At 41.0% G+C, this 27,959-nt stretch overlaps 1 protein-coding gene across 4 annotated transcripts; it reads right to left on the bottom strand.

The window, feature by feature from the left end:
* On the bottom strand, positions 1–27,959 carry LOC120312721 (Y+L amino acid transporter 2-like). 4 transcript variants are annotated; one of them, XM_039353848.1, is made up of 12 exons: positions 27,741–27,959; positions 26,990–27,116; positions 20,707–20,775; positions 18,287–18,857; positions 15,889–16,014; positions 12,501–12,645; positions 11,041–11,164; positions 6,586–6,689; positions 5,334–5,430; positions 4,576–4,725; positions 3,775–3,958; positions 1–2,683 (listed from the first exon to the last, which is right to left on the bottom strand). In XM_039353848.1, exons 4-12 carry the CDS (start codon positions 18,813–18,815, stop codon positions 2,592–2,594), a joined length of 1,551 nt encoding a protein of 516 aa, XP_039209782.1. In that variant the 5' UTR covers positions 18,816–18,857; positions 20,707–20,775; positions 26,990–27,116; positions 27,741–27,959; the 3' UTR covers positions 1–2,591. The 4 variants fall into 4 exon arrangements, with proteins under 4 accessions (XP_039209782.1, XP_039209783.1, XP_039209784.1 ...); XM_039353849.1 differs by lacking the exon at positions 20,707–20,775; XM_039353850.1 differs by lacking the exon at positions 26,990–27,116.

Genomic DNA, 27,959 nt, shown 5'->3' with positions numbered 1-27,959 from the left:
TTCATATTCTCGTTCTTTTATTTCCACATGGTGGAACTTTAATTTTTCCCTTTCAAAGTTCTTGTACACACAGGAACTACAGAAGTTGCGGTTGTGACAACTAATTGACCTGGTCAAGAGGTAAACAGTTCAGTTCTCCTATAAAATAAAATGCATTTTAACAGCAGAATGGAGTATAAAAATAATTCAGGGTAGAGTTTAAAATTTAATGCCACGTTGTTAAACTAAATAAAACATGCTTTAAGGATTTATTGGCAACAATTCTATTGCACTATGAAACCAAAACCTAATTAAAAAGCACCAAGATAAATGGATGTAGTACATTTTCAAGACATTTTTGATCTAATGCGGTCGATTCAAATCATTTGATTTCCATAAAGACTGAGAAACAAAGCTTCACAATGTTGCTTTCTGGGTTCTTCACCAATACAATAAATACCACACCTCTTTCTAAACAGGTGGTTGGAGTGGATTATAACTGGATTCAAATCCGAAAGCAAATCCAGTTCTTGATTGAATAAAAAAGGAATAATTACATGAATCGATCTATGTATTTCTTTTAACTCACTACCTTTCATTTATAATATTATGGAGTTAAGAACACAGTACCAATGATTTTGACAATTAAGCTCTGGAAACTTACACATGCACATAAAGTAGGTATTTAAATGTGAGCAAAACTCACAACTGATAAAGGAGCCTCTCCTAAACTGAATCCATCGTGTGAGTACTTAACGTTTTTAATTCTTTTAGCACCCATCAGTTTACCAGATTGCATACGAAAGAGAAGCAAAGGAACATTGCTACCATTTTGCCTCTTTGCCAGGTCTGTGCCTCTGGAAACAACAAAAAGCCACAGAAAGACGCAACATGATATACTTCTGAAGAGAGAGTCTGTTTGGGAGGTAAACGTAAGATGCATGTTCTGAATTGATGGTGCTTTTCCTAACAGGGCACAAGCAGCCTTTTCTAATACAAATTCATTTATCAATATTGGTTTGCAGATAATAAGGTGGAAATGTGATCCCAGAGTGAGAAGATGTAAATGGACAATCAAGATATTGATAAGTGGACTGTTGGACTACATTAGGCCTGAATTGCTGTCCTTAATCTTTGCCTTGTTTATACTAAAAATAAGTATAACGAAGTGAGAAACTGCATTTGCCACAGAAAACAGCTTAACCATTTTCTCCCTATATCACTTTACAGGAACTATTTTTTCCTATTTGCATTAAAGAAAGTGCCTTTAAAAAATGTGCATTTTTAACCCTATGAACTCAGTCATACAAGAAGACCTAAAACAGGGGGTCTCCAAACCTGGCCCTTTTATGACTTGTGGACTTCGACTCCCTCTCAGCCTGGCTGAGGATTTCTGGGAGTTGGAAGTCCACAAGTCATAAAAGGGCCAAGTTTGAAGACCCCTGACCTAAAAGAAAGTTTTGATAGCTCCCCAGGCTGAGTCCAACTATTGTGCTACCAAATGGTTCTGTATAAAATCTTTAAAATATCAGAGAGCTGAAGCAGCATGAATTTCACTTGTCCAATGCCCAAAGTTGAGAGAGAAAGCCAAATGAACAATTGCAGTGCTTATTATGCTCAACTGGTTAAAAATGTTGGCTTTGAAGTCCTAGATTTAATACCTACTGTGTTGATTCCAATTTGAACTACTCAAAATACATTTCCATCTAAACCTCTACTTTGATCACAGCGATTGAAGTGAGGAAGAGATGACCACCAGCTTCTGAATACTTGAGGATATATGCATGAACGAAGGGTAGAGTTAAATTATTTCTAAAGATCAGAAGGCAAATAACCTGTCAATATTTAATGATTTAACAGCTATGTAAAGATGTAATGTAAGGTGGTTGATGCAATAAAAGGATGATGCAATGATAGGAATGACTCAGCAGAATCTGTGTCTGTGTCCCTTTAAGAGTAAGCAGGGACTATATCCCTTTAAGAGCCTGAGTATAAAAGGGATTTTTTTTGCTGGAGTTTCTCTTCTCATCCATTTGACTGCTGTAATTGCTGTATATTGGAGTTTGCTGAATTATCACTACGTGTATGTATCTTATTTCTAGTGTGTATTTGTAGATAGTGTAATATAAACCACCATTTATACAAACAACTGTTTACTGTATTTACTCCTGGGTTACCTCAGTGCAATAAAACCGCATGCTCTGACTTCTTCCTAGCATATTCAATCACTTGGATGAAATAGCTGGTCACAATCAGTAGTGCAGGATTAAACAACTGATTGCTTGGTAGAGCCAATGGAGCGTTCTAATTGTAGTAAGTTGGACAAGATATTTTTTGTCACACTAACTGTCTAATGTCCATGCAGTCTCATCTTCGGGCACTTCGTTTAAAGACTTGATTTTGCTGCTTAAAAACGTCGAATTAAAAACCATGGTGAATTTATGCCTGAGAATCCTGGTGAGTTTTCTCATTTTTACAAAACTGAACAAGCAAAAGGCAACCAAATTATGTCAACCGGATAGAATCTCCAAATCCAGAAAGAAAATTTGGACTTCGCTGAAATATCCAGACTCTCATCCGGGCAGCTGGTTGACCGAATCCTTTCCCCGTCTTTAATTAGATTTGCTTTCTCCTTTTTCTTCAACAGCATCCATTTCTGTCAGAACACAGTAGCAAAGTAACTGAGTGGATCGGGTGACAGCACCTGAAGGAGGAGGAGGAAATTTGAGAGTGAATCATCTAATTATGAAAGATTACTTCAAAATCTAGTGGCTTGCTAAACCAAGATTGACTTTGGGACCTCTTAGAACAGAGGATGGTTCTGTTTGTATGGATCTTCTTCAAGTCCAATCATCCAATTTAATCTTTCCATAAGATGTGGATGCCGTATTTTTTTTCCTTTAGTGACAATGTCTGCTTATCTGTTGAGCAGATATTACAACAGCCAAACATTTAACTGCTTGCAAAAAGGACAGAATTTCTCTATATTCTACCACCAACACAAGTTCCCCTGAGATGAACATTATTGCTTCCTCTGCTGACAAACACTAAATTTAACAGCGGATGTGATCTTTCCATCTGCACAAAAATCTATGGACCCAACCATACTGTTTCTTGCTTTCTTCGCTTTGTCAAAATGCTGGGACATCTGCTGAAAGTCAAGGTCTAAACCTCCAACTTAACATCTCCAGGACAATTTAAATGCAGAGCATCTCATTTTAGTCAGATGAAGATTTGGGAAACGGCCAGTTACTCTGGAAGGAGAGGTCAAGCCGGGAACTAGCTTGGAATTGTTACACAGCTGCAGGTGTAATAAGCTTGACCTCCCCCAAGTTCCATGAAGGGATCTGGTCATTCCCAGCGGTAGGTAAGAAGTCTGGGGAGATTCTTGTAATAGAGGTAGAAAGCAATAAAGTTGATTACAGAGCTGTTTCTGATTGGCTCTGACTGTTTGCACCTGACATAAATGGCAAATTTAAGCTGAAGACCTTTACTAATAAGTGTAAATTTTCTTAAACCCAACTCATAACTACTCTTCTCCAAAGTTTTTCTATTGTTATAGTTGCGTAGAAGATAGGAAGAAGCTAAAACATCCTTATTCACATTTACTACTAAAACAAAAATAAACAGCCGTAAGGCATGGAATGGTATGGAAAGGATGGCCCATGGAAAATCCCATCATTCAGTGCAGTTCACTAAGACCTTAATAAAAGCTAATCAGCCGGGGGTTGGAATAGAAGACCTCCAAGGTCCCTTCCAGCCAATTATTCTAACCTCTATGGAAATGATCCTTACCTAAGATTTTGCTGACCAATGGTGGCCTTTTGGAAACAGGCAAGTAGACCCCCATGAAGTAGACTGGAATCCCAGAGAGTGCAATTCCAATGCCAATAAGAGAATTAACGGTGTCACTATAGAGTGGCACAACCACTAAAAAAATCGAGCACATACAGAAAACGATTGGGAAAAACAGGCTCAGCTGGAAAACAGAAAACACAGCACTGAATAAGGAGGAAGAAGTGTAAGAAGCCATTTTCCAAATTACAATTTTTCCCATAGTCATTAGAGGAAGTCCTCAACTTACTTTGAGTGCTTTGAAAGTCATTGAATTCAGTACTCAACACATTGTAATAGTAATAGCAATAGCATTTAGACTTATATATCACTTCATAGTGCTACACAGCCCTCTCGAAGCGGTTTACAGTATTTCGCCCCCAACAATTTGGCTCCTTGTTTGACTGACCTCGGAAGGATGGAAGGCTGAGTCAACTGTGAGCCAATGAGAATCGAACTGCCAAACTGCTGGCAGCCGGCAGTCAGCAGAAATAGCCTGCATTCTGCAATCTAACCACTGCGCCACCATGGATCATAATGTGCAAATTTTGTCCTGGTACTCCTTTGTTTGGTATTCAATGCACAAACTAGAACTTGTCAGACTCACTGCCCTTTCCAGTTTGGTTGGTACTAATCGTTTTTGTTTCTCCCAGAACCAATTAATGACGAGTAACGTGGTACCCCTCTAGTCCTAATCTCTTTGCAGAAAAATCAGTGATTGCTTTTATATAAATGATGGGTTTAATCTTGTGTCATTCCTACCTTGAGTGGTCGATACCGATCCGGTTGCTTCCAGCGGAGGTAGAGCTGTCCAGCAATGGACAACCCGACAAAGAACCAATAGCTGAAACTGAAGTAGTTAATAAGCAGAAAGACATCTTCTACAGTCAAATAGATGAGGGTCATAGTACACTGTTAGAGAAGATAAGAGAAAGGCATGAAAAATTCCAAGCACAACGTTTTCTGAATTCTACACAGCAGCAGCACTTTGGCTGACTTACTCTTTTGGCAGTCAGGTCACTTTGGGGCTAAAAACATTTCATGCAGGTGGTCCTCGACTTACAACCATAATGGTTGTAAGAGGCATTATGACTGCAGAGAAAACAAGCTTTGGCAGTTTTCTGGCATCAAACCCTGTCACTTAAAAGTCTTCTACAGTGTGAAATGAGTATAAGGGACTGAATTATTATTTCTTTTAATGACCCTGTAATCCAGGGGTCTTCAAACATGGCCGCTTTAAGACTTGTGGACTTCAATTCCCAGAATTCTGGGAATTGAAGTCCACAAGTCTTAAAGGGGCCAAGTTTGGAGACCCCTGCTGTAATCCCTTGCATTGGGGTGGAGTCGGGGTGACTGAAGAGAGCGTGAGAGTTTACTGGCCGGATGCCCTTCCTGAGGCCTACGTGGAGTTTGCATTGCGCCCAGAGAGAGAAAGATCTGCCGCTGCCTAGGATCGAACCCACAGCCTCCTGATTGTGAAGCGAGAGCTCCACCTGAATAATCGCGGTAAATTAGCTTACATTGAAAAGAAGAGCTGGGACGGGTGTAAACCTTCCAATATGGATCATGGATAGGAGGTCAGGCAGATGACCTTCCCGGGATCCTACAAAGAAGAGCCTGAATAAAAGAGACAGCATGCTTAATATCCTAGGCAGTATAAAACTAAGAACAGTCTGCAAATTCTCTCCCCATGCTTTCTATTAAACAAAGTGAAAGTTATCTGTCCCAACAGTCAGAAAATTCCATTTAGAGCATTGTTTCTCAACCTTAAAGATGTGTGGATCAACTCCCAGAATTCCTCGGCTAGCCTTATTTAAAATAATACATTTATGCTGGGTGGTGGCGAGGAGGGGAGGGAACCGAAACCGAGAGAAACGACATTGAGAATAGGGAATAGATACAAAGCACAGGTTGTGCCCCCAAACAGCTTTGTGGTTCTCAGCACAAGAGTCCTTTTATAGAGAGAAACAATAGACAACCACAAATGGCGACTCCAGCAGGCCTTAGGGATGGGGGATAGTTTCAATTATCTCCTTCTGCAATGGGATTAAGCAGGAGATAATTAAAGTCATTTGTTTGTCTCTTCACTTGTTTTATCACTAATTCTTATGGTTTTGATCCTGGATACATACAACTGATATAGCAGATGTTTAAAATCATCATTAATGAGAATGGGATATAAACTTAAGCGGATAAACAAATGGGAAATGATATGACGCATTTCTCATTTCAGATAAACAGAAACTGTGCTTGGAAAGTTTTAAAAATCAAATCGGAAACTAAATTACATGTAGTCCTCAACTTACATCCACAAGGCAGCCCAAAATTTCTCTTGCTAAGCAAACAGCGATTAAATGAATTTTGCCCCATTTTACAACTTGTCTTGCCACAGTTGCTAAGTGAATCACTGCAGTTGATAAGTTAGTCACATGGTTGTTAAATGAATCTCACTTCCCCATTGACTTTGCTTATCAGCAGCTCGCAAAAGGGGATCATGTGACCCCGGGATGCGGCAACCATCATAAATACAAGCAGTTGCCAATGGTCTGAATTTTGATCACGTGACCCTGGGGAATGCTGTAAAGGTCGTAAGTGTAAAAAATGGGCGTAAGTCATTTTTTCAATGCAGTTGTAACTTTAAATGGTCACTAAATGAACTGTTATAAGTTGAGGACTACTTGTATATCTTCAATAAGCTTAGACATAGGACGTCCTTGTGGTTAGGGGTACACAGCTTTAAGTATGCGAAGGCAAAATTAATTGTTCTTTTACCTGGATGAGGCTAAAATAGAGGCATTCAATCCTCCAAAACAGGACAAGGCAACCGCTATTGGAATGGTCCAGCTGAAAATCCCAAATACTTGGTCAGCAAAGGTCTAACAAGAGAGAAGAGAAAAGGGAGGAAAAATTAGAATGCATTTAACATGCACTGGAACAGAGATTTCAAAATGTTAAAAGGTTCAGGAAGTTTGCAGCCGGTCTCTGTCTGTCTGTGTCTGGCACTGAAGTTCAGCTGCAGTCCAACAATTTCAGAAACAAATTTCAGTCTGAATTTATTGTTGGGAACACCCGACGCATAGAAATCATTGCACACATTCTGTGCAGATTAGATTGCTATACTAGTCACCTTCTCTTTTCTCGTAAGCAATATTCCAAATTACCCATTTGCCCCTGAATAACGTTAAATTGAATAATATGTGAGAATAATTTTCTGATACCTTGCTTAGAGAGAGAGAAAACAGTTAATCTTTTTCCAAGAGATACACTCGGTATAAAACTCCCTTTTTATATATATTGTCCCTAATTACTTTAAAAATATGAATCCGGGTATGTTTATGCTTTCCTAATCCACTTTTTTATTTTGTTCTACTCTCTTAACCCTACATAAGATATATCTTGAACGTTTTTCCCATCATGATCAGCTGAAAAGTAAACTATTCAGTTTCTCACAAATGCATGTATTTACCACAGTAGCAGTATTTGGTATCAGTCTCTGCAGATCTGGTTTTTTTCATCTCACCCCTAGACCTAACGGACTTTAAATCCCAATTTAATGCAAATATAGTCATTCTGTGACTGCCATCCAACGTATACACCTTATCCATAACCCAATGACTAGCAAACTACCACAAGCAACTTTCTCACCATCAGTAATACTCAATAACTTTTTTTCCTGCAATTTCCAGAACACCCCAGCTGTCAAGCTCAGCGTCTTTAACCACTGAGCCATTGGGTTCTCACCCCCCCACATCTCAAAGTATGAATGGACAAATATGTACATACTGGAACTCACGAAACAAGAGGTATTTGGTGAGTTACTGAAACACATGGTTCTTGCTAAATTAAATGGAGAGAATCACAGAAAATACTGTCCTAGAATAGCAATGTACACAGAGAAAACTGCAGCCAGGACAGCTGGTTGCTTAGTAACTGCTTGAAGTTATGATGGATCTCCTCAAAAGGAACTTATAAGCTGGTTTCAAAATTCCCAATATCACCCTCCAACTATCTGGCGACCGTTTGCAGCTGGTTGCAGCACTTTGTGGTTATTTGGCCACAATTTAGGGTGTTTTGCCAGAAACACGGCCTTCGAGTTTCCGTCAAAAATCCAGCCCGTAGCAAACCATGGGCTCATTTAACAACTAGGGGGTTTACTTTAACTGCAGCGTTGACTTAATGACTGCTGGAAAAAAAAAAACATCGTACATTCGGGTCTAATCACGTGGGGACCCGTTTTAAAATTGTCACGGCTTACAACTGTAATTGCTAGGCTTCAATTCTGGTCACGTCATTATATTCGCTGAGCAAAGTTCAGAATTAGGAGTGGCAACAGGGTGGAGATAAATGCTGTTATCCTCAGTGATCTAAACATGTCTGAGCTCATGATAAGCACCTGAGCATCCCTTCCACAGATGTTCCACCCACTCAGTCTTTATTTATTTTTCCTGCAGACAGATGAATCCCTGATAACCGATGAAGAATTCCTAGGTGCAGTAAATAAGAAGTTGGTGCTGATCACAGGCCTGTCCGTTGGCAGTATGACAGATGGGTCTCCCTATCTGTAGGATCTGTACTCAACGATTCACATGTTTACGTTCACGGTGGTGACTGGAACCTAAGCCGTACGATGAACAGTTATGGGAACTGGGAGTATCTAAGCTAATGAAGAGAAAGACTAGGAGTCACATGATAGCACTCTTCCAGTACTTGAGACACTGTCAGAGAAAACATAAAGCAGTCCCTGCAGATTTTATTCTGCTAGTCATTGCTGATTATAGGGGGTGATGCTCATCTCCGTTTCAAGGCCATTGAGCCAAACACTGTCCAAAGACATTTCCATGGTCAAGTGACCAGCATGACATCATGGAGTGCTGTTATCTGATCACCGAAGTGGTATCTATGTATCTTCCTGCATCTGCATGCTTTTGAATTACTAGTTTGGCAGGAGCTGGGGTGATGATGGGAGCTCATCCCCTCACATGGCGCTCAGGTCTCAAACCGGACTGCCGGCTTTTCAGCCAATAAGCCCAGCATCTTAACCACAGAACCACCATGCTGTCCTATCATAGAAAAGAGGTGGTAGATTTAATTTCCAAAGCACCTGAGGACAGGGTAAGTATAATGGATAGAAAAACATCAAAGAGAGATTCAACCTGAAAATAAGGAGGACAGTGAGAATAATTAATCAGTGGAATAGCTTGCCTCCTGGAGTTGTGGGTGCTCCATTGCTGAGGGTTTTAAGAAAAGTTTGGACAGCCATTTAACTGGGGTGGTATAAGGCTCCTGCTTTGAGCAGGGGGTTGGATTAGAAGACCTTCAAGGTCCCTTCTAGTCCTATGATTCTACATCAGGGGTTCTCAACCTTGGCAACTTTAAGACTTGTGGACTTCAACTCCCAGAATTCTGGGAACTGAAGTCCACAAGTCTTAAAGTTGCCAAGGTTGAGAACCCCTGTTCTACATGCTACTTCCAACTTGGCTAACAGAAATGCAGAAATACTCCTCAAGAATTTCCTGCGAGTGACAACAATGTCTTGCCTCCAGAAGTTGTGGGTGCTCCATCACTGAATTTTTAAAGAGGAGACAGGACAGCCATTTATCTGGACTGTTAGAGGGTCTTCTGCTTGAGCAGGGGATTGGACTACAAGACCTCCAAAGTCTCTTCCTAACTCTGTTATTCTGTATTTATCATACTAAAAAAAATAGCTGCTCTTGCCTGCATTCACTCTGAGGCCGGGTGGCTTTTAACCTCTATCTTTTTTAGGAAACTTTTGCTCATCCAATGCATTTGAGCCGCCAAGTTTATTTATTTTATTCTGCCTGAGATGCATTTCATATCGAAATACAAATTCTAATTTCTGAGGGTTACCAAAGTATCTCTGCTCTTATTCAGAAGAAAAATGGGGACTCTTGAAACAGAAACGAATACTCTTAATACATTAATACCTCAACTAGAATTTAAAGGTGCAACTTAAAGGAAGTCACAACATTAAGGAACAGATTAAATAGAACCGTTATTGCAGAACCATAAATGTATTAATATATCACAACTACAGGCTTGCTCAATGAAGCAAACTTACATGATTAAGCACAGCAATTACTTGTTTATCAGATTGTAACTGATACACTGAAACTGTTTGCCTTATTTGATTCTGCTCTAGGCCTGGGCAAGGTTTCACAGCCAAATAAACACAACATAAGCAAGTGGAATCTTGCTCAAAATTCATCTCATTTCCGTTGGTTCCTTTTGTAATTTAACAGGGCAGGAAAAATCTTTATTTACATGCTTTTGAACAGAGATACAAGCCAGCCTCTAAGGGTTTTATCCTTAAAACGGAAGAAATTCAGAGGTTAAAACAAGACCAAGAAAATAAGTCCATTGGTAGAATGTATGGATGTGCAAAAAAACAACAACATGGAATCAAAATAGAAAATGACACATACTTTCTTCTAAAGATCCTCACTAAACTTCACTTAAACTGTCTCTGCTTTTTACAAATATGTGCCACTGAATGGAGAAGTACACTTGTTTTATAGGTAATCCTTGATTTACAACAGATATTCGCCACTATTGCAAATGTTCATTTTTTGCTCTGTACAAGGTCTCATCAGCAACAAACCCAGAGATACCATCTTCAACCTGCTAAAAGCAGAGGTACTCCTCATTTCACTGCAGTTTTAGTAAAATGTTTAGGTCCGTGGGTCTCTAAGCTACGCTGAGGTGTTATGAAACTAGGCCCAATTTGCCAGCCGGTGGAATCCCCCACAGGGAGGGACAGAATGCAAAACAACATTAATTGCATTTCCCTCCTTTTAAAATCAAAAGGGTTTTGCCTTAAAATCACAGCTGAGGGTAACTGATGATTTAATCCAATAAATCTTCACTTAGTTTTAGCACACATTTCAACTCAGCCTCCTGATTAAACGTCAAAATCAGAGGAAATGCAATTTCCCCAATTAGTCACCAGGTATATCCAGCTCCAGCAATGTTTCTAAACCCAAATGACTGCCAAATCACTCAGGGATAAAGCCATAACTCGGCCTTTTTTCTTTCAAGCGGAAAAGTTAAACAGTTATCAAGCTATTAACAACCGGAAAAAAAAAATAGAAATGAGGTCATTGCAATGACAGGAGAGCCACAACAGCCCAATATAATTTTGTTTTTCCAGGCAGATGCACAGACTCAAAAGCCAAATCCTAACAAAGCAAATAATAAGGACAGACTTACCACCGCGACCGCATCGCTAGAAAGTATAGCATTAATATCCAGCACTGTATAGTAAGCTATATTGGTCAAGATGTAGATAATGGTCACAATTGGCATAGAAATAGCAATAGCTAGAGGCAGATTCCTGGACAAATAAAACAAAAAGAAAGAAAATACTTCAGTATTAATCACTAGGCACCCTTTTTTCCTCCAACCAACAAGTGCTTGAAGCCTGGAATATCGTCTGCTCATATTTACAGTGATTATAGAACCATGTGAAAGTTTAAGAAATGCATTAAAGCACATTAGGTTTTTCAAAAAGTGCTTTATTTACATTATTCTGGGACCCATCTGTTCCGGAGGCTGTCAATGTGTACTGATTATAGCACACACCAGAGGCTCACATGATGGGAGGATCACATCAGAAACTCACATTCTGTATTCCTTCCCAGTCACTGTATATGAAAAGTCAACATATCGAAAAAGGAGAATATTTCACAGGGTTGAAATGTGGGGTCCTTGGTGTTTTCTGAGCTTAGTCATCTTCTTGCAGATGTTTCATTACCCAAGTAGTTAACATCATCAGTGCTGAGGAGGAGGAGGAGGAGGAGGAAGAGGACAACAACTATGGGTCCTTGGGGCTCTCATCTCTTCTTCCTGTTCCATAAAATTTCTTTCAGACCACAGCTCTTGGTATTGCCAGTCCAAATGCATGGCATAACTATTTTATCCTTCTTTGCTTAATGTTATTGGATTAAAAAAATGGAGAAGCAGGTAGTAATATACAAGAAAGTGATAATTTGGGAATAATATTTGCATAATCTAATACCATAGGTAAGACTGATTAACTAGGAATCTGTCTGTTTGGAATATTTTGTCAGGCATGAAAGAGGGGGTCCACACCTGAGGTGTAGTTAAACTGATTTATTGCTACTCATGCCTATGCACAGGAATATTCTGAATAAGAGTTAGCACCCACTCGGAATTAGATAAAGGTCAATGGAATTCAAGAGAAGTTGGATTTAATTCACTTGTGACTATGAAGGGATTCTAGGCTGATCCCTCTTTTAACTCTGTCCCCAGATTCTGCCACTCCTTCTCCTAAATATCTACAGTATAACATACACAGTACTTAGCACTCTATCCCACCTTGCAATTTTTAAATCAAACTGTACAAAACATTTACAGTTCAACCCTACTGTATTATAGAAATTTAAGCCATAAAAAGCGGGTATGCTCAACTATTATCAATTCAGCGAGCAATGTTCTGTCTTGCCTAACTTTGCTTTAATGAATCTCTTCAACTTCATAATTCTGTCCTTCTCCCCTTATATTTGCAGGATTCAGAGACACTGATCTTGATGCAAACTGTTTCCTTCATTTCTGGGATCAAACTCCTTGTCAGCTGAAAATTTGGCGAGGGTCTTTCAACTTTGTGAGTGTTTTATTTGTTAAAAATAAAAGTTCCAAGAAGCTCTTACCTTTCCGGATTTTTTATTTCTTCAGTTACAAAATTCAGTGTGTCCCAACCTGAGTATGAGAACAAGGCAGAATAAAGTGCAAGAGAAATCCCTCCGAGGTTCCAAGATGATCCCTCAAAAGAGTCCTGAAAATGTTCTGAGTATCCTGGATATAAAAGAAAAACAGAGAAATAAATGCAACCTTGGAACATACAAAACAAAGTGGTTGGCTTAAGCCAGGGGTAGGCAACCTTGGCTCTTTTATGACTCGTGGACTTCAAGTCCCAGAATTCCTGAGCCAGCCATGCTGAGGGTAAAGAGAGAGGCTTCCAAGCTGAGCCATGCTGGCTCGGGAATTCTGGGAGCTGAAGTCCACGAGTCATAAAAGACCCAAGGTTGCCTACCCCTGGCTTAGGACAACATAACAAGAAAAATGCCAACTCTACACAACCTGATAGCTATAATAGGACATAAGACAATACCTAATATGATCTCACAAGATTGCTGAATCTGTTGGGCAATACATTTAGAACAAGGCTCTCCAACCTTGGCAACTTTAAGACTTGTGGACTTCAACTTCCTATTTTCGTGTCCCAGTGTGTGACTGAAATTTCCAAACCAAACAGGAATAAAGAAGTGGTTTTTTTAAACTGAGTATGGTGATAAGCCTACAACAACAGCTCAGATACTGTAGCTCATAAGAAAAACAGTTTAGTAAGGCCAGGTGGCCGAAACTGAACAATAGACAAATAACAAAGGAAAAACACAAGTATGACTAAAGGAAAGGGATTCGCAGATCTTGGCTTCAAAATACAAGCAACCTTGTCAGCAATAAGCATACAAGGGTCACCAAAACAGCTTTTTAAGTCATTCCCATCATTGGTTTATAGGCCAAAGTTTGTTCAAACAGTAATATAATTTAAGTACCCTACACATTTCTGGATCAAACTAAATGTGGTATTAACTGGATGAGTTAATAACTGGCTCTCACCCATGCTGAACACCCACTGCAGAGAACTTTAAACAAGATATAATCTATATATTAAAACAAATCCGTAAATGATTCTACGAGATTTGAAAAGCCATGTAGAAGTCACGGCTTTATTATAAAGTTCCCAAAGTTGAAGGAAACTGATTGGTCGATCCAGATACAATGTGAAGCCTTCATTTAGACCCTGAGAAATGTAATAATCACTCACAGTTGCTTCATAGTGAGATAGGAAGGAAGGAAGGAAGGAAGGAAGGAAGGAAGGAAGGAAGGAAGGAAGGAAGGAGATAGAGACTGGCTTACAGACCTCTAATAAAATGCAGTATAAAACGTTAAAATAAAGGTCTTAAATTTAAAAAATTCAATTAAAATTAAACTAAGCAGGATCGATTCTATCTCTACTCCATCAGCCACTTCCAATGTGCCACATTCTCATTGGGAACTCAGGCTAGTTGGTGCAGCCATGTCTTCAAGGCCTTTTGGGAGCAGATCTGATCTTGAGGGGTGGGGGTGGGCAAGGGGTTCCAGAGGGCAGGAGCCACAGCAGAAAAGTCTCTTCTCCTTGTCCTCCCTAATCAAAATTCCTTGGCTGACAGGGTCCACCAAAGGCTCTTCTGCCGCGTAGGTGGGGTGGGCTAATCCCACTGGGGTGGGCTGACTTCTCAGAGAGCCTTTCGCCCTGAAAATTTCAGCTCAGATTACCATCTTCACAAGGATTTGTTTAAATATGTGCATCAAGAAGTTAGTGACCACATATAACTTGTTCCCAGATTCAAGTCAGGTTGTACACATATTCCAAAGGACTGGTCATTTGTATCTCCTGCAGGAAAACAAAGTTGTGCAGGTTCCTCTTTAAGGGATGACTGGTTGCTTAGCAACCATCCAAAGTTGTGATGGACCTCCCCAAAACAGCCCGGATTCAAAATTCTGTCAGCTATCCCTCTGGTCACAGGATCACATTTGGGGTGCTTAGCAAAGGACCGGCTTTACAGCTGTTTGCAGCATCCTTGGCTAGGATTAATGATGGGCGGGGCTTTTGTTTTTGTTTTTTTGCTGGAGACCAGCATTTACTTCCGGTTCCTGGCCCCCCAAAAAAGCCCATTATGGACTAGGGGTTTGCTTAACGAGCGCAGCATAAGTTTTATGATCCCCAGAAAAAAAATGTCATAAAATTGGATCTGTAACATGGGTGCATTAACTTACACAACCAACATGACATACAGCAGCGAGAACTAAAGGTAACCAACTTATTGTAGAATATTGTAAAGCTTTTGTGGATTAAGTTCCTTTTATCAGATGTAGGAAGCATTTTCTCAAAAGAACAGTACACACACCATTACAAAAATATTTAAAAGGGGTGGGGTAAAAGGAATATGATTTATGGAAGAGCTTGGCAGTGCCAAGTACAAATAAATAATGAATGTTTCTTAAAATATTTGTTGGGTATAGCATAAATCTATGCATTGCTAAACGGATTAATGCTGTAGCTCAGCCACAGTCTTTCTCTCTGTTAAATCCAGTGAAAATATTGCTAAACCTTTAATTCCAGCTCAGCTTATATCACAATTTCTCATTTACGCCTACCCAGAGATTCATTAAGATGAAAGACCTATTTTTCATAAAGAAAAATTGTTCACATTAAGGAACTCTTTTAACACAGGGGTCCCCAACCTCTGAGCCGCAAACTTATCATAGCTGGGCCGCGTATCGGACCAGTGCACACGCTCATATGCATGCAGCTCAACTCATGTGAGCATCGGCTGGCATGAGTGCGTACTCAGCTCAAATTGTGTAAGTTGAGCAGCACACGTGTGCACGCCAGCCTAATGCTCACGCCGCCCAGTTCCCCTCTCCTCAGCTTAGCTACTGAGGGGACCAACCAGTGTCATACCTTCTGATGAAAAATAACCCAAATAGGTGGTTCCTCAATGTATGGTTTTGCGGCTCAATTTTTATCTTTATTGTTTTGTGCTTCGTGCAGTGTTGACTCCTGGTGTTTGCCTAGACTAGTCCCTGCAGTTTTCTTGGCAAAGATTTTCAGAATAGTTTGCCATTGTCTACTTCTTAGGGCCGAGAGAGGAAGGACTAGCCCAGGGGTAGGCAACCTTGGCTCTTTTATGACTCGTGGACTTCAACGCCCAGAATTCCTGAGCCAGCATGGCTCAGCTTGGAAACTTCTCCCTTTCTCCTCAGCATGGCTGGCTCAGGAATTCTGGGAGTTGAAGTCCACAAGTCATAAAACAGCCAAGATTGCCTACCCCTGGACTAGCCCAAGGTCACCCAGCTGGCTTTGCACCTAAGGCAGAACTAGAATTCCCATTCTCCCAGTTTCTAACCTGGTGTCTTTGACCACGACACCCAACTAAATCTCAGTGCAAAACGATCGATACAAACCTCTGTATATTCAGCTATAAATCTTACCCTGGCATAGTTTAACAATTCCTGTCACGATGATGACAATTAGAGCAATGACTTTGGCATAGGTGAATGCATCCTGCACCCTTGTTCCCCACTTAACATAGGAACAATTTATAAATGTTAGAAGACCTACAAGACAAAAAAAAAAAAAAAGGGGGGGGGAAACAAGGAAGGCATTAGAAAGCGATGGTGATGCTGGTTGTTTTAAAGCAAGCCCTGGCGTGAAATTCTCTTCCATGCCAGGGTTAACAGTCACAATGCCATATTAGCAAACAGGTTTAGCAGGCTGTGTTAAGGTGGTTTAAAAAAAGGCACTTGCCAATTTGCTCTTTGACACTTCCAGGGGCAAAACAGGAAGGATCTCATAAGGCAAGTGTACCGAAAATTTGAAAATATTGTTCGTTTTCAGACTCTCGTTTGGGATCCACGCCTTTTAAATGAATACAAACGTTTCTTTTTAATGGACACATTTTTGTTGAAATAGGAATCTGTCATTTGGCAACAAAAACACTTGGAGGGTTTTGATTTTAAAGAAAAATTATGGTATCTGAAGGACAGGAAAAAAATAGAATTAGTTCCAACCTATTTCTGCATCGTTTTAGCAGGAACTATCCCTTTCTGATGATATGTTTCCTCAGCTGTAGGACTGTTTTTGAAAGTACAGATACAATTAGATGCATGGTTCACATCCAAAAATATACAGTAGCAATATATTTTTTTAAAAGTTGGTTTCCCCGTTAATGAAATCTCAAGGCCTTCAACGATGCCAGAGCTTCTGATGTCCTACCTTCACTTGAAAAGTTGGGATATATTCAGAGATGTCTCTGCTTTGAAAAGAGCCCGTACTGAACTGCAGAGCACAGTCAAACAACAGCACGGGGGATGTTTTATATGACATTTTATATTGTGTCATAAAGTACTGTGTGGTAATGTTTATGTCATAAAATGTTTTATTAAAACTTGCCAAATGTCAATCCCTATGGACCGGTAAGGACACTGACACCCACGGAATTATGGGACTTGGATTTTGAAACAATATATTGTTTCAAAAACTGTTGTCCTATGATGCACGGTTTTGCTCAGTTAATGGTTATGCGAATCAGACTTAGTACTTTATTGTCAGACTTGAGGAATCAAGACATGTTAAGTTCCAGTTAAGAAGATCTATTTCTCAATCGTTTGTACAAAAATCTAGTCAACTAATGGTCAGCACTAAATTGGCACTAGGTAAGACTTAATAGAATTTGGGGGGAGGGGGGCTGGACTTGGATCAACTGTGGGAACGTAACGACTCCAGACCGATTCCTCTCTTGACTCCGCACCCAGGTTCTGCCCCTTCTTCTCCTACATGTATAGATGGACTTCGACTCCCAGAATTCCCTAGCCCACATGCTTTTCAGTTTGCTTTTCAGCAGTTGGGACTCTTATCCGTTTCAAAGAGCATCCCAACTTCGTAAACTTTTTAAAAGCTACTTAACTACTATCCTTCCATAATGCAGAAGTTGTTTCTCTTCACTCATGGCAGCTCAACCCACCAAACTCAACTCTGTATCTTGTCAGAACCCAAGTAACTTATGAAATTGCTCAGTAAACACTAATGTGATGAAATCCTTTCTCCTCAATAGACTCACAGAGTATATGTCTGGTTGCCATTACGGAAGTTTACATTTATTGCAGCTGTAACCCAAGCTTCTGAGATCACTTATTACCCTGGAAGAAAAGATCTTTACACACCCAAGGAGTATCCACCCGTGATGATTAACATTCTGGCATATACTGTACCCATCTATGAGCAGTGGAACTCTTGACTCAACATAGTATTAAACAAGCTTTGCCTTCTCTCTAGAATGTCTCAATATTTTTTTAAGCTTCCAATTAGTAAGTCTCTTTTTATTTGGTCCCAATTGAGAAGCACCAGCTGAATTAATCCATTTCCATATGATTCTCATGAAGCTGAATTGTGGTTTAATAGAAACAACAGCTATTATCATGCAATCATGGAAACAATAAATCAAAACAATGTAAAAACACGTTCTTGGCTTAGGGGAGAGAGATGAAAATAGGGCAGAGCTGGACTAGAAAAAAAAAATATTTGTTAACAGATGCCTACAAGATTTGAAGCACTTCGGATTCCTGAGGAAATCCATAGACCAGTCTTTCTCAACCTTAACAACTTTAAGATGTGTGGATTTCACCTTCCAGAATTCCCCAGCCAACATGCTAGCCGGGGAATTCTGGGAGTTGAAGTCCACGAGTCATAAAAGAGCCAAGGTTGCCTACCCCTGCTCTAGGGCAAGGCAGACCAACAACACAGGAGATCCACTTCTGATTCTACTCCCCCCCCCCGCCCCAGCTCTGATGGAAGCAAATTCAGACCTGAGGACCTGTGTAGAATACTCACATACACAAGCAGCGGCAATGAGACGACAAGCAATGTACGGAGGCTGGCAAGAAGGGAAGACTGGCTGCACAATATAGTTGGCAAAGGTTATCGTGATGATAGCCTGGCTGGTTGGTTCAATGATCAACAGCGACGTCCACAGACGTATAAAAGCAATGAAGCTTCCAAAGGCCTCTAAGATATATGCATAACTGGCTCCTGACTTGGTGATCGTGGTGCCCAGTTCAGCATAGCAGAGGGCTCCGATCACGGAAAACATCCCCCCCAGGGCCCAGATGACGAGGGATAATCCATAGGACAAACTGTAGTTAAGTACTCCTTTGGGAGAAACAAATATCCCGGACCCAATCATATTTCCTACTATAAGGCAGATGCCGTTAAGGAGAGAGATTTCTTTTCTCAGCTGCATAGTTCTTTGGTCTTCACCATTCTTTTCAGCATTGCTGCTCGGATCCATTTTATCAGCTGTCCTGATTGGCTGGTACTCATTCAGGGAATTAAGAGGTGGAAAGTTCTCCCTCTTCTCCATGATGACATCCACAAGGTGTCTACTGCTAATGCCGATGCCAAACTAAAAGAAAAAGTAGGATTAAAATCTGATATTTTAAACATATGGGATCAGGCCAAGAAACTAGAGCCACTCGTGAATAGCTTGAGTCAGCAACTTTATTGACTTCTTCCTATATTACAAGAATCTCCCCAGACAGCTTTCCTTCTCCGGGAGCAAGCAGATAAAGCTTCATGAGGGAAGGATGAGAAACAATAGTTGGAAACTGATCAAAGAGAGAAGCAACCTGGAATTAAGGAGAAACTTCCTGACAGTGAGGCAATCAACCAGCTTACCCCAGAAATCGTGGACACTCCATCACTGGAGATTTTTAAGAAGAGACTGGACAGTCACCCGTCTGAGATGGTATAGTTCTCCTGCTTGAGCAGGGGGCTGGACTAGAACACCTCCAAGGTCCCTTCAAGCTCTATTCTATTCTATTCTATTCTATTCTATTCTATTCTATTCTGTTCTGTTCTGTTCTGTTCTGTTCTGTTCTGTTCTGTTCTATTCTATTCTATTCGACTCGACTCGACTCGACTCGACTCCCACCAAAGGTGATCTTGGACCAGTCACTTTCTCTCAGCCATAGGAGGGGGGCAATGGTCAACCAGTTCTGAAAAACCTTGTCAAGAAAACTGCAGGGATTTTTCCATGCAGTCTCTGAGAATTGGACATGATTGAACTGAATAAATTGTTTTAGTAGACTAACTTCTATGTTAAGCAAAAGTTGGCTTCAAGGTAAGACCTGGCCAGGACCACAGCTGATAGTTAGTTAGTTAGTTAGTTAGTTAGTTAGTTAGTTAGTTAGTTAGTTAGTAGGAAAGCTGCTATTTGGAATTCAATTCCTGTACTAGTTTCATTCAGAGATGTTTTGTTAAAGAATCCCAAGAATTCTAAAGCAGGGATTTGGAAAACTCACTGCTAATCAGAACAGACACTAATGGGGCATAAAGAACTTAGGAACACTATTTCACACAGTAGCATCTCAAGGAGCCATGAATTACATAACTCTTTCTGACATAGTCATCTCAGGGGGGAAAAATGTCATTGCCAATACATCCCGGTTAGAAAAAACATTTACTTAATCGTAGTAGCATGCATGCACAGAACAACAGGAGAGGAATTTAATTTATCTAGTCATATCTGCACAGTTGTTATATTCTGGAGTAGCAAAAGGCAGCAAAAAGAAGCACAACAAATCACCTATTTAATTACGTATATATCACAGATTTTAAAAAGGTTCCTTTGCAGTTTGACAGCACCGACTGCCGCTTACAGCTCTTCTGCAGTCTCTATTCATTTCAGACAACATTAAATAAATTTAAAACTATTTGCAGGGTCCAGCAATCACATGACTGCAATTTATGATGCTTTTTTTAGTTCTGGAAAACTTCCAGTTTCTGATAGAAACACCCATTAACGGTTCACTCGACAATATTGTCATTTACTTAAGAATCGCCGCGAAAAATGTTGTAAAATTGGGTCAATCACAAGACAACCTGTTTAACAAACAGCACAACCTAAATTTTAATTCTAGGCTCAATGATGGTCATAAGTTGAGAACTACCTATAAATAAACAGGCAGCAAGCCCCTCTCATGCACTGATGACGTTCCCTAGATGGGTCATAAAATATCTGCAAACAAACAACCAAAGCTCAGACAGCATCAAGGACTCTACAGGTCATGAATAGCCACCTGGGTTTTTTTTGCTGCGTTCCAGAGAACCAAGACACTGCTGACTACAAATACAATAAGTTCTACAGATTAATAAGCTGTCCTGGGGTGGTGGTCGTGAATATTTCTATTTATTGCAACAAAACAAGTTCATTAGAGCAAGTGGTCTACCTAGGTCTCAACAGGTAACCGTACCTGGCTGAGTTGAGTTGGGTTGCAAAGCTAATCAGGGCCAGGTTGGAACAGGCGCAGGTAAGCTCAGAGCTAAAGAGTAAACAAGGAAACCAAAGTTAAAAACAATAGGTCATCCCTCCCATACGGCTAAGGAAATTGCAGAGATCCAGGCGTGCAGTCACAAGCTGACTCCAAGATGTGTTTTTTGCTTTACCTTTAGCCCAGTTGGCACTCCAAACTTTTTTCCTATTTACATTTTAAGTAACCGAAACAGATGTATATGACTTACATATAATGTGTTAATTATATCAGTAAAAATGCTTATTTTATTAAGGACACAGTTAATGTATATATAACACAATGAAATCAAACAAGAAACTGCAGCCTTCTTCACTGTCAATCTTACTAAGAGCATAAACTTGTCAACATCTTCACCACCTCAATAGCAGGCACTACTGATTCCGTTTCCTAGCCTGGTTTTAGCTGACCAGAAAAATTCTCCTCCTGTAGATTGTTGCCATTTTCCATTAAAAAACTTAAAAAGCTAACGAAATCCTAAGCTGCATTAACAAAGGGATAGAATCGAGATCACGTAAAGTGTTAGTACTGCTTTATAAGCCCTTGGTAAGACCAACTTGGAATACGGCATCTGGTTTTGATCACCAGAATTCTAAAAAAAAGATGTTGAGACTCTGGAAAGAATGCAGAGAAGAGCAACTAAGATGATTAGGGAGCTGGAGAATAAAAGATGTGAAGAACGGTTGCAAGGATTGGGTTTGTCTAGTCCTAGTGAAAAGGACTCGGGGTGACACGATAGCAATGTTCCAATATTTGGGGGCTGCCTCAACCTAATTCTGCAAAGCACCAGAAGGCAAGACAAGAAGCAGTGGATGGAAACTCACTAAGGAAAGAAGCAACCTAGAACTAAGGAGAAATTTCCTGACCGTGAGAACAATTAACCAGTGGAATAGCTTGCCTTCAGAAGTTGTGAATGCTCCAACACCAGAGGTTTTTAAGAAAGGACTGGACAGCCACTTGTCTGGAATGGCATAGGGTCTCCTGTTTGAGCAGGGGGTTGGACTAGAAGACCTCTAAGATCCCTTCCAACTCTGTTATTAAATAGCAAAAACGTCTTCACTAGGAACAACCTGATTTAATTAAGCAGTAATAACAGTGGTTAAACCCCCTGCTAAATATAAATAAATAACTCCCTCACTCCATATTAAGTAATAGCCGGTTATAAGTTCATCTGTTTCTTGTTACAGTTTGTTTTATTTCTGGTTTCCTTCTTTTTTTTCAGACTTTAGCCATGAGATATTTTAATGGAGGAGTAGGAGTATACCTATATTAACCTGCAAATCTGAGTTTCAGAAACTAGGAGAAGAAAGGCAAATGTCTATTAAAATCTGTATTTCATTTGTGAATCAAATAATCATACTGGTTATTAGGTTGCTGAACAGAAATATAGAAGAAGAAAGAAGTATTTTCAAATAGCACTCCCTGCTTTTTTTATCCTGAATGATTACTCAGCAAATCTAAAAATTTATGTTGGTCATGTTTTTCCAAGGATTTTCATTGTTTTATAGCCAAATATTTTGTTGTTTACAAAAATTCAATCCTAAGCCAAAATTTTTCAGTGCTCAAACCATGTGTTTCTTTACAAGAATATGCTAAGGCACATTTCTCAGAACACTTGGGACTTGGTTCCCGGAAGTACCAACCTAATTCAGAAGGATCTTCATATACATCAATTATTTAAAACCAGCCTCTTTCTTGGGAATTCTTTCACTGAGTGCACTTTGCAATGAAACCGATTAGATGATTTTGAACAAGCAGTTCACTCTCGCCTTAGCCTATGCGGTGTCATTATATAAGTAAAACTATAAGAAAAACACAATATTCCATTTATAGCATCTTGAATTTCTTGGAAATGGGTCAGACCTCAACTTGACGTTTTTTTTTAAAAAAAGAAAGAAATCGTGAATTTAGCTACACAACATTTCAACTTGAAGCAATACATCAGATAAATCACAAACTATACTCTGACTTTTATGTATTACATAAATACTGTATCTTGTAAAAAAAATAGGTTACAGTTTAATGTGTGCAAATGCAGTCAAGTATAATTTAGCCCTAAAGCATGATTTGACAAAAACACAGAGGAGATTCTGTTAGGTTCAAAGATGCCAACAGATAGAGTAACTCGTATTCAGCAAATGCTGTAGTTGGATACATAAAGAGAAATCTATGATTTTAATGCCAGCAAATTCTGCAGCGTTTATTGTATAGTCAAGTCTATCACTGCCTGTTCTGATCTGGGCATGTTTTGGTATGAAAGATTGGTATCCAAACGTGGCAACTTCAAGACTTGTGGAAATCAACTCCCAGAATTCCTCAGCCAGCCATGCTCCCATTCGGGCAGCTGAATTTCACCAGTCTTAAAGTTGCCAAGTCTGGACATCCTAGTGTAAAACTTCCACTGGGCAAAGAGCTTAGGAAGGATGACAATGTTGTAATCCAACAGATCTGGAGATCACCAGGCTGGGGGAAATTATGCATCAAAGGGCCAACACAAGTTGCAACAACAGAAGTATTCCCATTAGTAAAGGAACTGGGTAGCTATTGGTTGGGATCCAACTGTTGTCTGGCCCTTTTCTTAAACAGTAGGAAATAATCAACTCTCAGTTAATCTCCAGGAAAGCAATTGCTTGGCAAAATATCATGCTAAGCTGGGATTTGCTTAATCATGATTTCCGAATATTGCTGGCTAAGTCCACTTCATGAATCGTAACTGCTGAGGTGCAAACCACACCGACACCGCTTAAAATTGAGGTCACGTGACTATGGGATGCTACAAACAGCCACGAATGTGAGCTGGACACAACCAGAAGGAAGGGCGTCTGTGAGAACTTCAAAACTGGTCATAAGTAGTTCTGGGAGGCCCGTTGTAACTCTGAATGGTCATTAAATGACTGGTTGTTATGCAAGGGCTACTAGCAGTATCTCAGGTGGCTAATTAAAGTGAGATGCTTCCAGAGGCAAACCAGTTCTTGGACTAGGGGAAAATAGGGGGGGGGGGAAATCTGGTTTTAAGCCATGCTGAAGCCTGTTGCTAGTTCATTGCTTATCTTTCCTTTATTACAGCCAAGGATGGTACTGTCTTTAATTTTAAGTGCATTCTATAAAGTTAGTTCTCCAGTTTCCCTGAAATGTTGCAAATAAGAATTTGGAAACAACTCAAGGAGCTTTTTCTGGGCCTAGCTTAACAAAAATTGTTTTTGACTGCTTGTTTAAAAAAAAACAGCTTTGTTAACAATAACAAACAGCAGTTCCAGACAAATAAGTTAATACCACATTGTTGTTGTTGTTTTAAAAAAAACAGTCATGCAAAAGGAAATGCTGGAGGGTAAGAAAGTGCTTTCTTTTTTAAGGAAGTGTTTGCTTTTTAAGGAACAAGAAGGCAGCCTGGTTTTACACCCTCACCTTCTATCGATCAATATAACTTTTCTCCAGAATTACAAGAATTCTCATATTCCTTTTGATTGAAAAAGAAAAATAGGCCACAAGAGAGTTAAGAGAGAGCAGGAACTAAAATCTGAAAGTAATGATCCTAGGAGAGCTTTAGAGAAACAGGCCCACTTGATACTGAATATACTAAGAGTGGGTTGTGACATTATACACACCTTCCTCTTCCATGAACTCAACACACTTCCCAACTGATCGAAATCATGTGCTTCCTTAGTAGAATTGGTAAACCTGTTCTAGAATCTGGTTACAAAGAGACTGTAGGTAAGCATTAGGCAAGCACTTGTAACATGGTTACAAAGACATTGTAGGTAAGATGACAGACAACAGAGACCAATTTTAATCTTGGCGGCTTTAAGGTATGAGGACTTCAACTCCCAGAATCCCCCTGACAAACTCATGCAGCTGAAAAAGCACCTATTGGCACTCAGCACTGCAACACTTGACTTAAAAAGGGGTAGATTTGGAATCATCAGTGTTTCTCAAACTTGGCAATATTTAATGATGTGTGAAATTCAACTCCCAGAATTCTCTTAATACTGTTTTTTTTTTGAGTGGAATGCAAAAAAAATTCATTTTAATACTAAAATGAATATATTCCTATATACATTAAAATAAACACATGTTGCTGATTAGTGTACATTTAAAGCGACAGTAAGGTTTTTATTCTGTTCTAATTATTGCAAAGGGTAGCTTTATTCAGAATAGCTTACATCTTGTGAGGATACCTCCAACACCATGAAACATCAACATCTGCCTATCCCAGGCCCTTGGGAAGAACTTGTGAGGTGGATAAAAATGTTACATCCAGTCTGAACATCTGGCTGACTATGCTATGAACCCTTAATAAGGGAATTATTAACAATGCTTAATAGGATATTTATTAATTGAAAGCCACCCAGAATCACCCAGAGTGAGTGGGCAGCCATATAAATTTTTCATAAATAAAATTAATTGTTTCAATAGGTTATGTGAGCCCAACCAGATGGGTTTTATTTTAACAACTTTGGTTAAGCAAACCGTGACACAGACTGGTGTTTCTTAACCTTGATTACTTTAAGATGCGTAGACTTCAACGCCCAGAACTCCCATTGGTGGAAAAGGAATTCTGGGAGTTGAAGTCCTCACATCTTAAAAGCTGCCAAGGTGTATAGAACACCAAAACACCCATCTAGACATCTTGCAAATGAAGGGTGCCAGGATCTTTAAATAGCTGAGAGAAAAAAAAAATCTCTTGTCCGTCATTCAGTACAGCAAGCATGATACATTCAATCAAGAGAGATTTAAATGTTGTTTTACTAAAAGGCAACTTTTTACTGGCTTTGAGTCATCGCTGATTCCTGGCAACTGTCTGCTCTTGGCAAGACTTCAGAAGAGCTTTGCCACTGCCATCTTCCTAGGGCTGAGAGAATGACTAGCCCAAGATCACCCAGTTGGCTTTGTGCCTAAAGCAGGACCAGAAAATAGAATAATAGGGTTGGAAGGGGAGATCTTCTAGTCCAGTGGTTCTCAACCTTTTTAATGCCACGACCCCCCAACCGGTCGTAAGTCGAGGACTACTCAACCGGTCGTAAGTCGAGGACTACTAAACTGGTGCAGCACCGTTTGCAGAATGGGACTTTTGGTGGGCTCAGCAGGGCAGAGACAGCCTGGACAATTCCTATTGGCTTTTGAAAGCCAATAGAATTAGACTCTATTCAAGAGAGTCTATTCTATTGGCTTTCAAAAGCCAATAGAATAAAAGGGAGTAGCACAGCTAAGGAAAAGGGGGAAAAAATGGCGGACTGCGTTGTTTGGCGACCCCCGTGAAATGGTCGTTCGACCCCAAATGGGGTCCCGACCCACAGGTTGAGAACCACTGTTCTAGTCCAACCCCTTACTTAAGCAGGAAATCCTATATTATTCGAGACAAATGGCTGTTTAGTCTCTTCTCTTGAGTGGGCGATGGAGCACCCACAACTTCTGAAGGCAAGCTGTTCCCCCGATTGTCTGTCAGGAAATGTCTCCTTAGTTCTAGGATGGTTCTCTCATTAATGAACTTCCACCCGTTGCTTCTTGTCCTGTCTTCAGGTGCCTTGGAGCAAGGGTCCCCAACCCCCGGTCTGTGCGGCATGCCAGCAACCGGTCCGCACAAACAAGCAAAGCCCCATCTGTGAGATGCAGGCAGCACACAAAACCACGCACACTCCGGTCCATGTAAAAACCTCTCTCCATGGGACGAGTCCATGGTGCCCAAAAGGTTGGGGACCTTTGCCTTGGAGAAAAGGCTAATCCCTTCCACTCTGTGGGGCAGTCCCTCAAATACTGCAAGACTAGGACTCACAACATCCTGGTTTCTACCTTAGCCACTAGACTAGACCAACCTGTTCCTAAGACAGTCGATTTCCACCACCATCCCATACAAAAGACTTTTCCCATATCCCTATCCATTAAAGGTATATAATGCAAGTCCTTAGTTGCAAACAAAGCCGCTAAAAATCCAAGGCTCCCAATTCTAGAACTGTCTTTCTCCTCTTACAGAGCAAAAAATGAAGCCCTTTTATTTATTACTAATATTTCCTACTGACTTCCTACTAAAAGGTTACCAAGGCAATGCACAACTTTAAAAAAAAACAAACACAGACATAAGCCAGCCATAAAACCACCTTTAAAAAGTTAAGAGTCATAGTAATCAAACACAGAGATGATTTCAAAGGGCAGGCTGGGGAAAAAAAAAAAATCCTCAAGCTTTTTTCCCCTCACAAACAACCCGGAACGCCGGTCGGTAAACAAGGATGACCTCTTCAAAGTTCTCAGCCTTCCTCCAAGTCCGGGAATCTTTGGTCTGGGCCGGCAGAGGAGGATGGGCGTTGTGGTGCAAAGACGTACGGCATCAGAACAGGAAAAGAAGGGGAAAATCTGCCCCCCTATAAAAAAAAAAATCAGGGTTTGCTCCCCCTTTGCAAGCCGAGGCTCTGGATTGTAACTGCAGGAACCCCCAATCAGGCACGGCTCGCCTGCTCCCCAATTCTTGATTTCCCAACTCACAGCGATTTGGGGGTGCCAGACCAAGGCGGGGGGGCGCCGCCTTTTAGACCGAAGACCCCAAAGGGCAGAAGCTGAAAGCCACTCCAGGCCCGGCGAGCCCCGGAGGCCCCGCCTTGCACGGAGACAACAGCCAGCCGTCCCGCCCACCGCCCGCTGCTTGCCGCGGGGACCCCCAAAACAGCCGCCGGGCCCCCTCTGTCCTGCCCAAGGCTGCCCTCCGCTCCCCGGGGCCACAGACTGAGCGCTGGCCCGCTTGGAACGAGGAAGGCGAGCCGGGAGGGAAGAGAGATCATTTGCTGTTGTTGGTCTCATTGCAAAGCACAGGTCCAGCCTGAACCCAGCCAGGCTGCGGCAGAAACCACCATTCAGGGCTTAAGGGAGCAGCCAGGTGGATTGCCCAAAGCAGCCCAAGGTGCATTAGCCCGGAATCCAGGCTCCCCGCTCCGCCAGCCAGCCAGCCAGCCACCCATCCGCCCAGCCCTGCACCTGGCCGGGGCTCTCACCTCCCCGCTCCCGAGGGACGCGGCTGCTGCTGCTGCTGCTGCTGCTGCTCCGGCTACAGCAGCTGCGTCTGCGCCTTCCTTCCTTCCGCCAGCCAGCCGCCCTCCAGGACGGCCGGCCGGCCAACCACCTCCGACCTGCCGCCACCGACGCCGGGCGGCAAAGTGGCGTCGGCGCCCCTGCCCGCCTGGCTTATTTTTCCCGCAGCCGGACAGCCGACA

The sequence above is a fragment of the Crotalus tigris genome, unplaced genomic scaffold (genome assembly GCF_016545835.1).
Source record: "Crotalus tigris isolate CLP2741 ecotype Arizona unplaced genomic scaffold, ASM1654583v1 scf7180000018525.42219311030:4301911, whole genome shotgun sequence".
Taxonomy (NCBI): Eukaryota; Metazoa; Chordata; class Lepidosauria; order Squamata; family Viperidae; genus Crotalus; species Crotalus tigris.
Note: the sequence above shows the minus strand (reverse complement) of the source record. Positions and strands in the feature narration are given on the sequence as shown.

Coding starts and splice junctions, on each gene's coding strand:
- LOC120312721 (XM_039353848.1), bottom strand. CDS start 18,815: ATGGAGAAGAGGGAGAACTTTCCACCTCTTAATTCCCTGAATGAGTAC. Junction 5,431..6,585: donor TCTATTTTAGCCTCATCCAG/GTAAAAGAACAA, acceptor TCTTTTATTCAG/GCTCTTCTTTGTAGGATCCC. Junction 3,959..4,575: donor ATCGGTATCGACCACTCAAG/GTAGGAATGACA, acceptor TCTGTTTTCCAG/CTGAGCCTGTTTTTCCCAAT.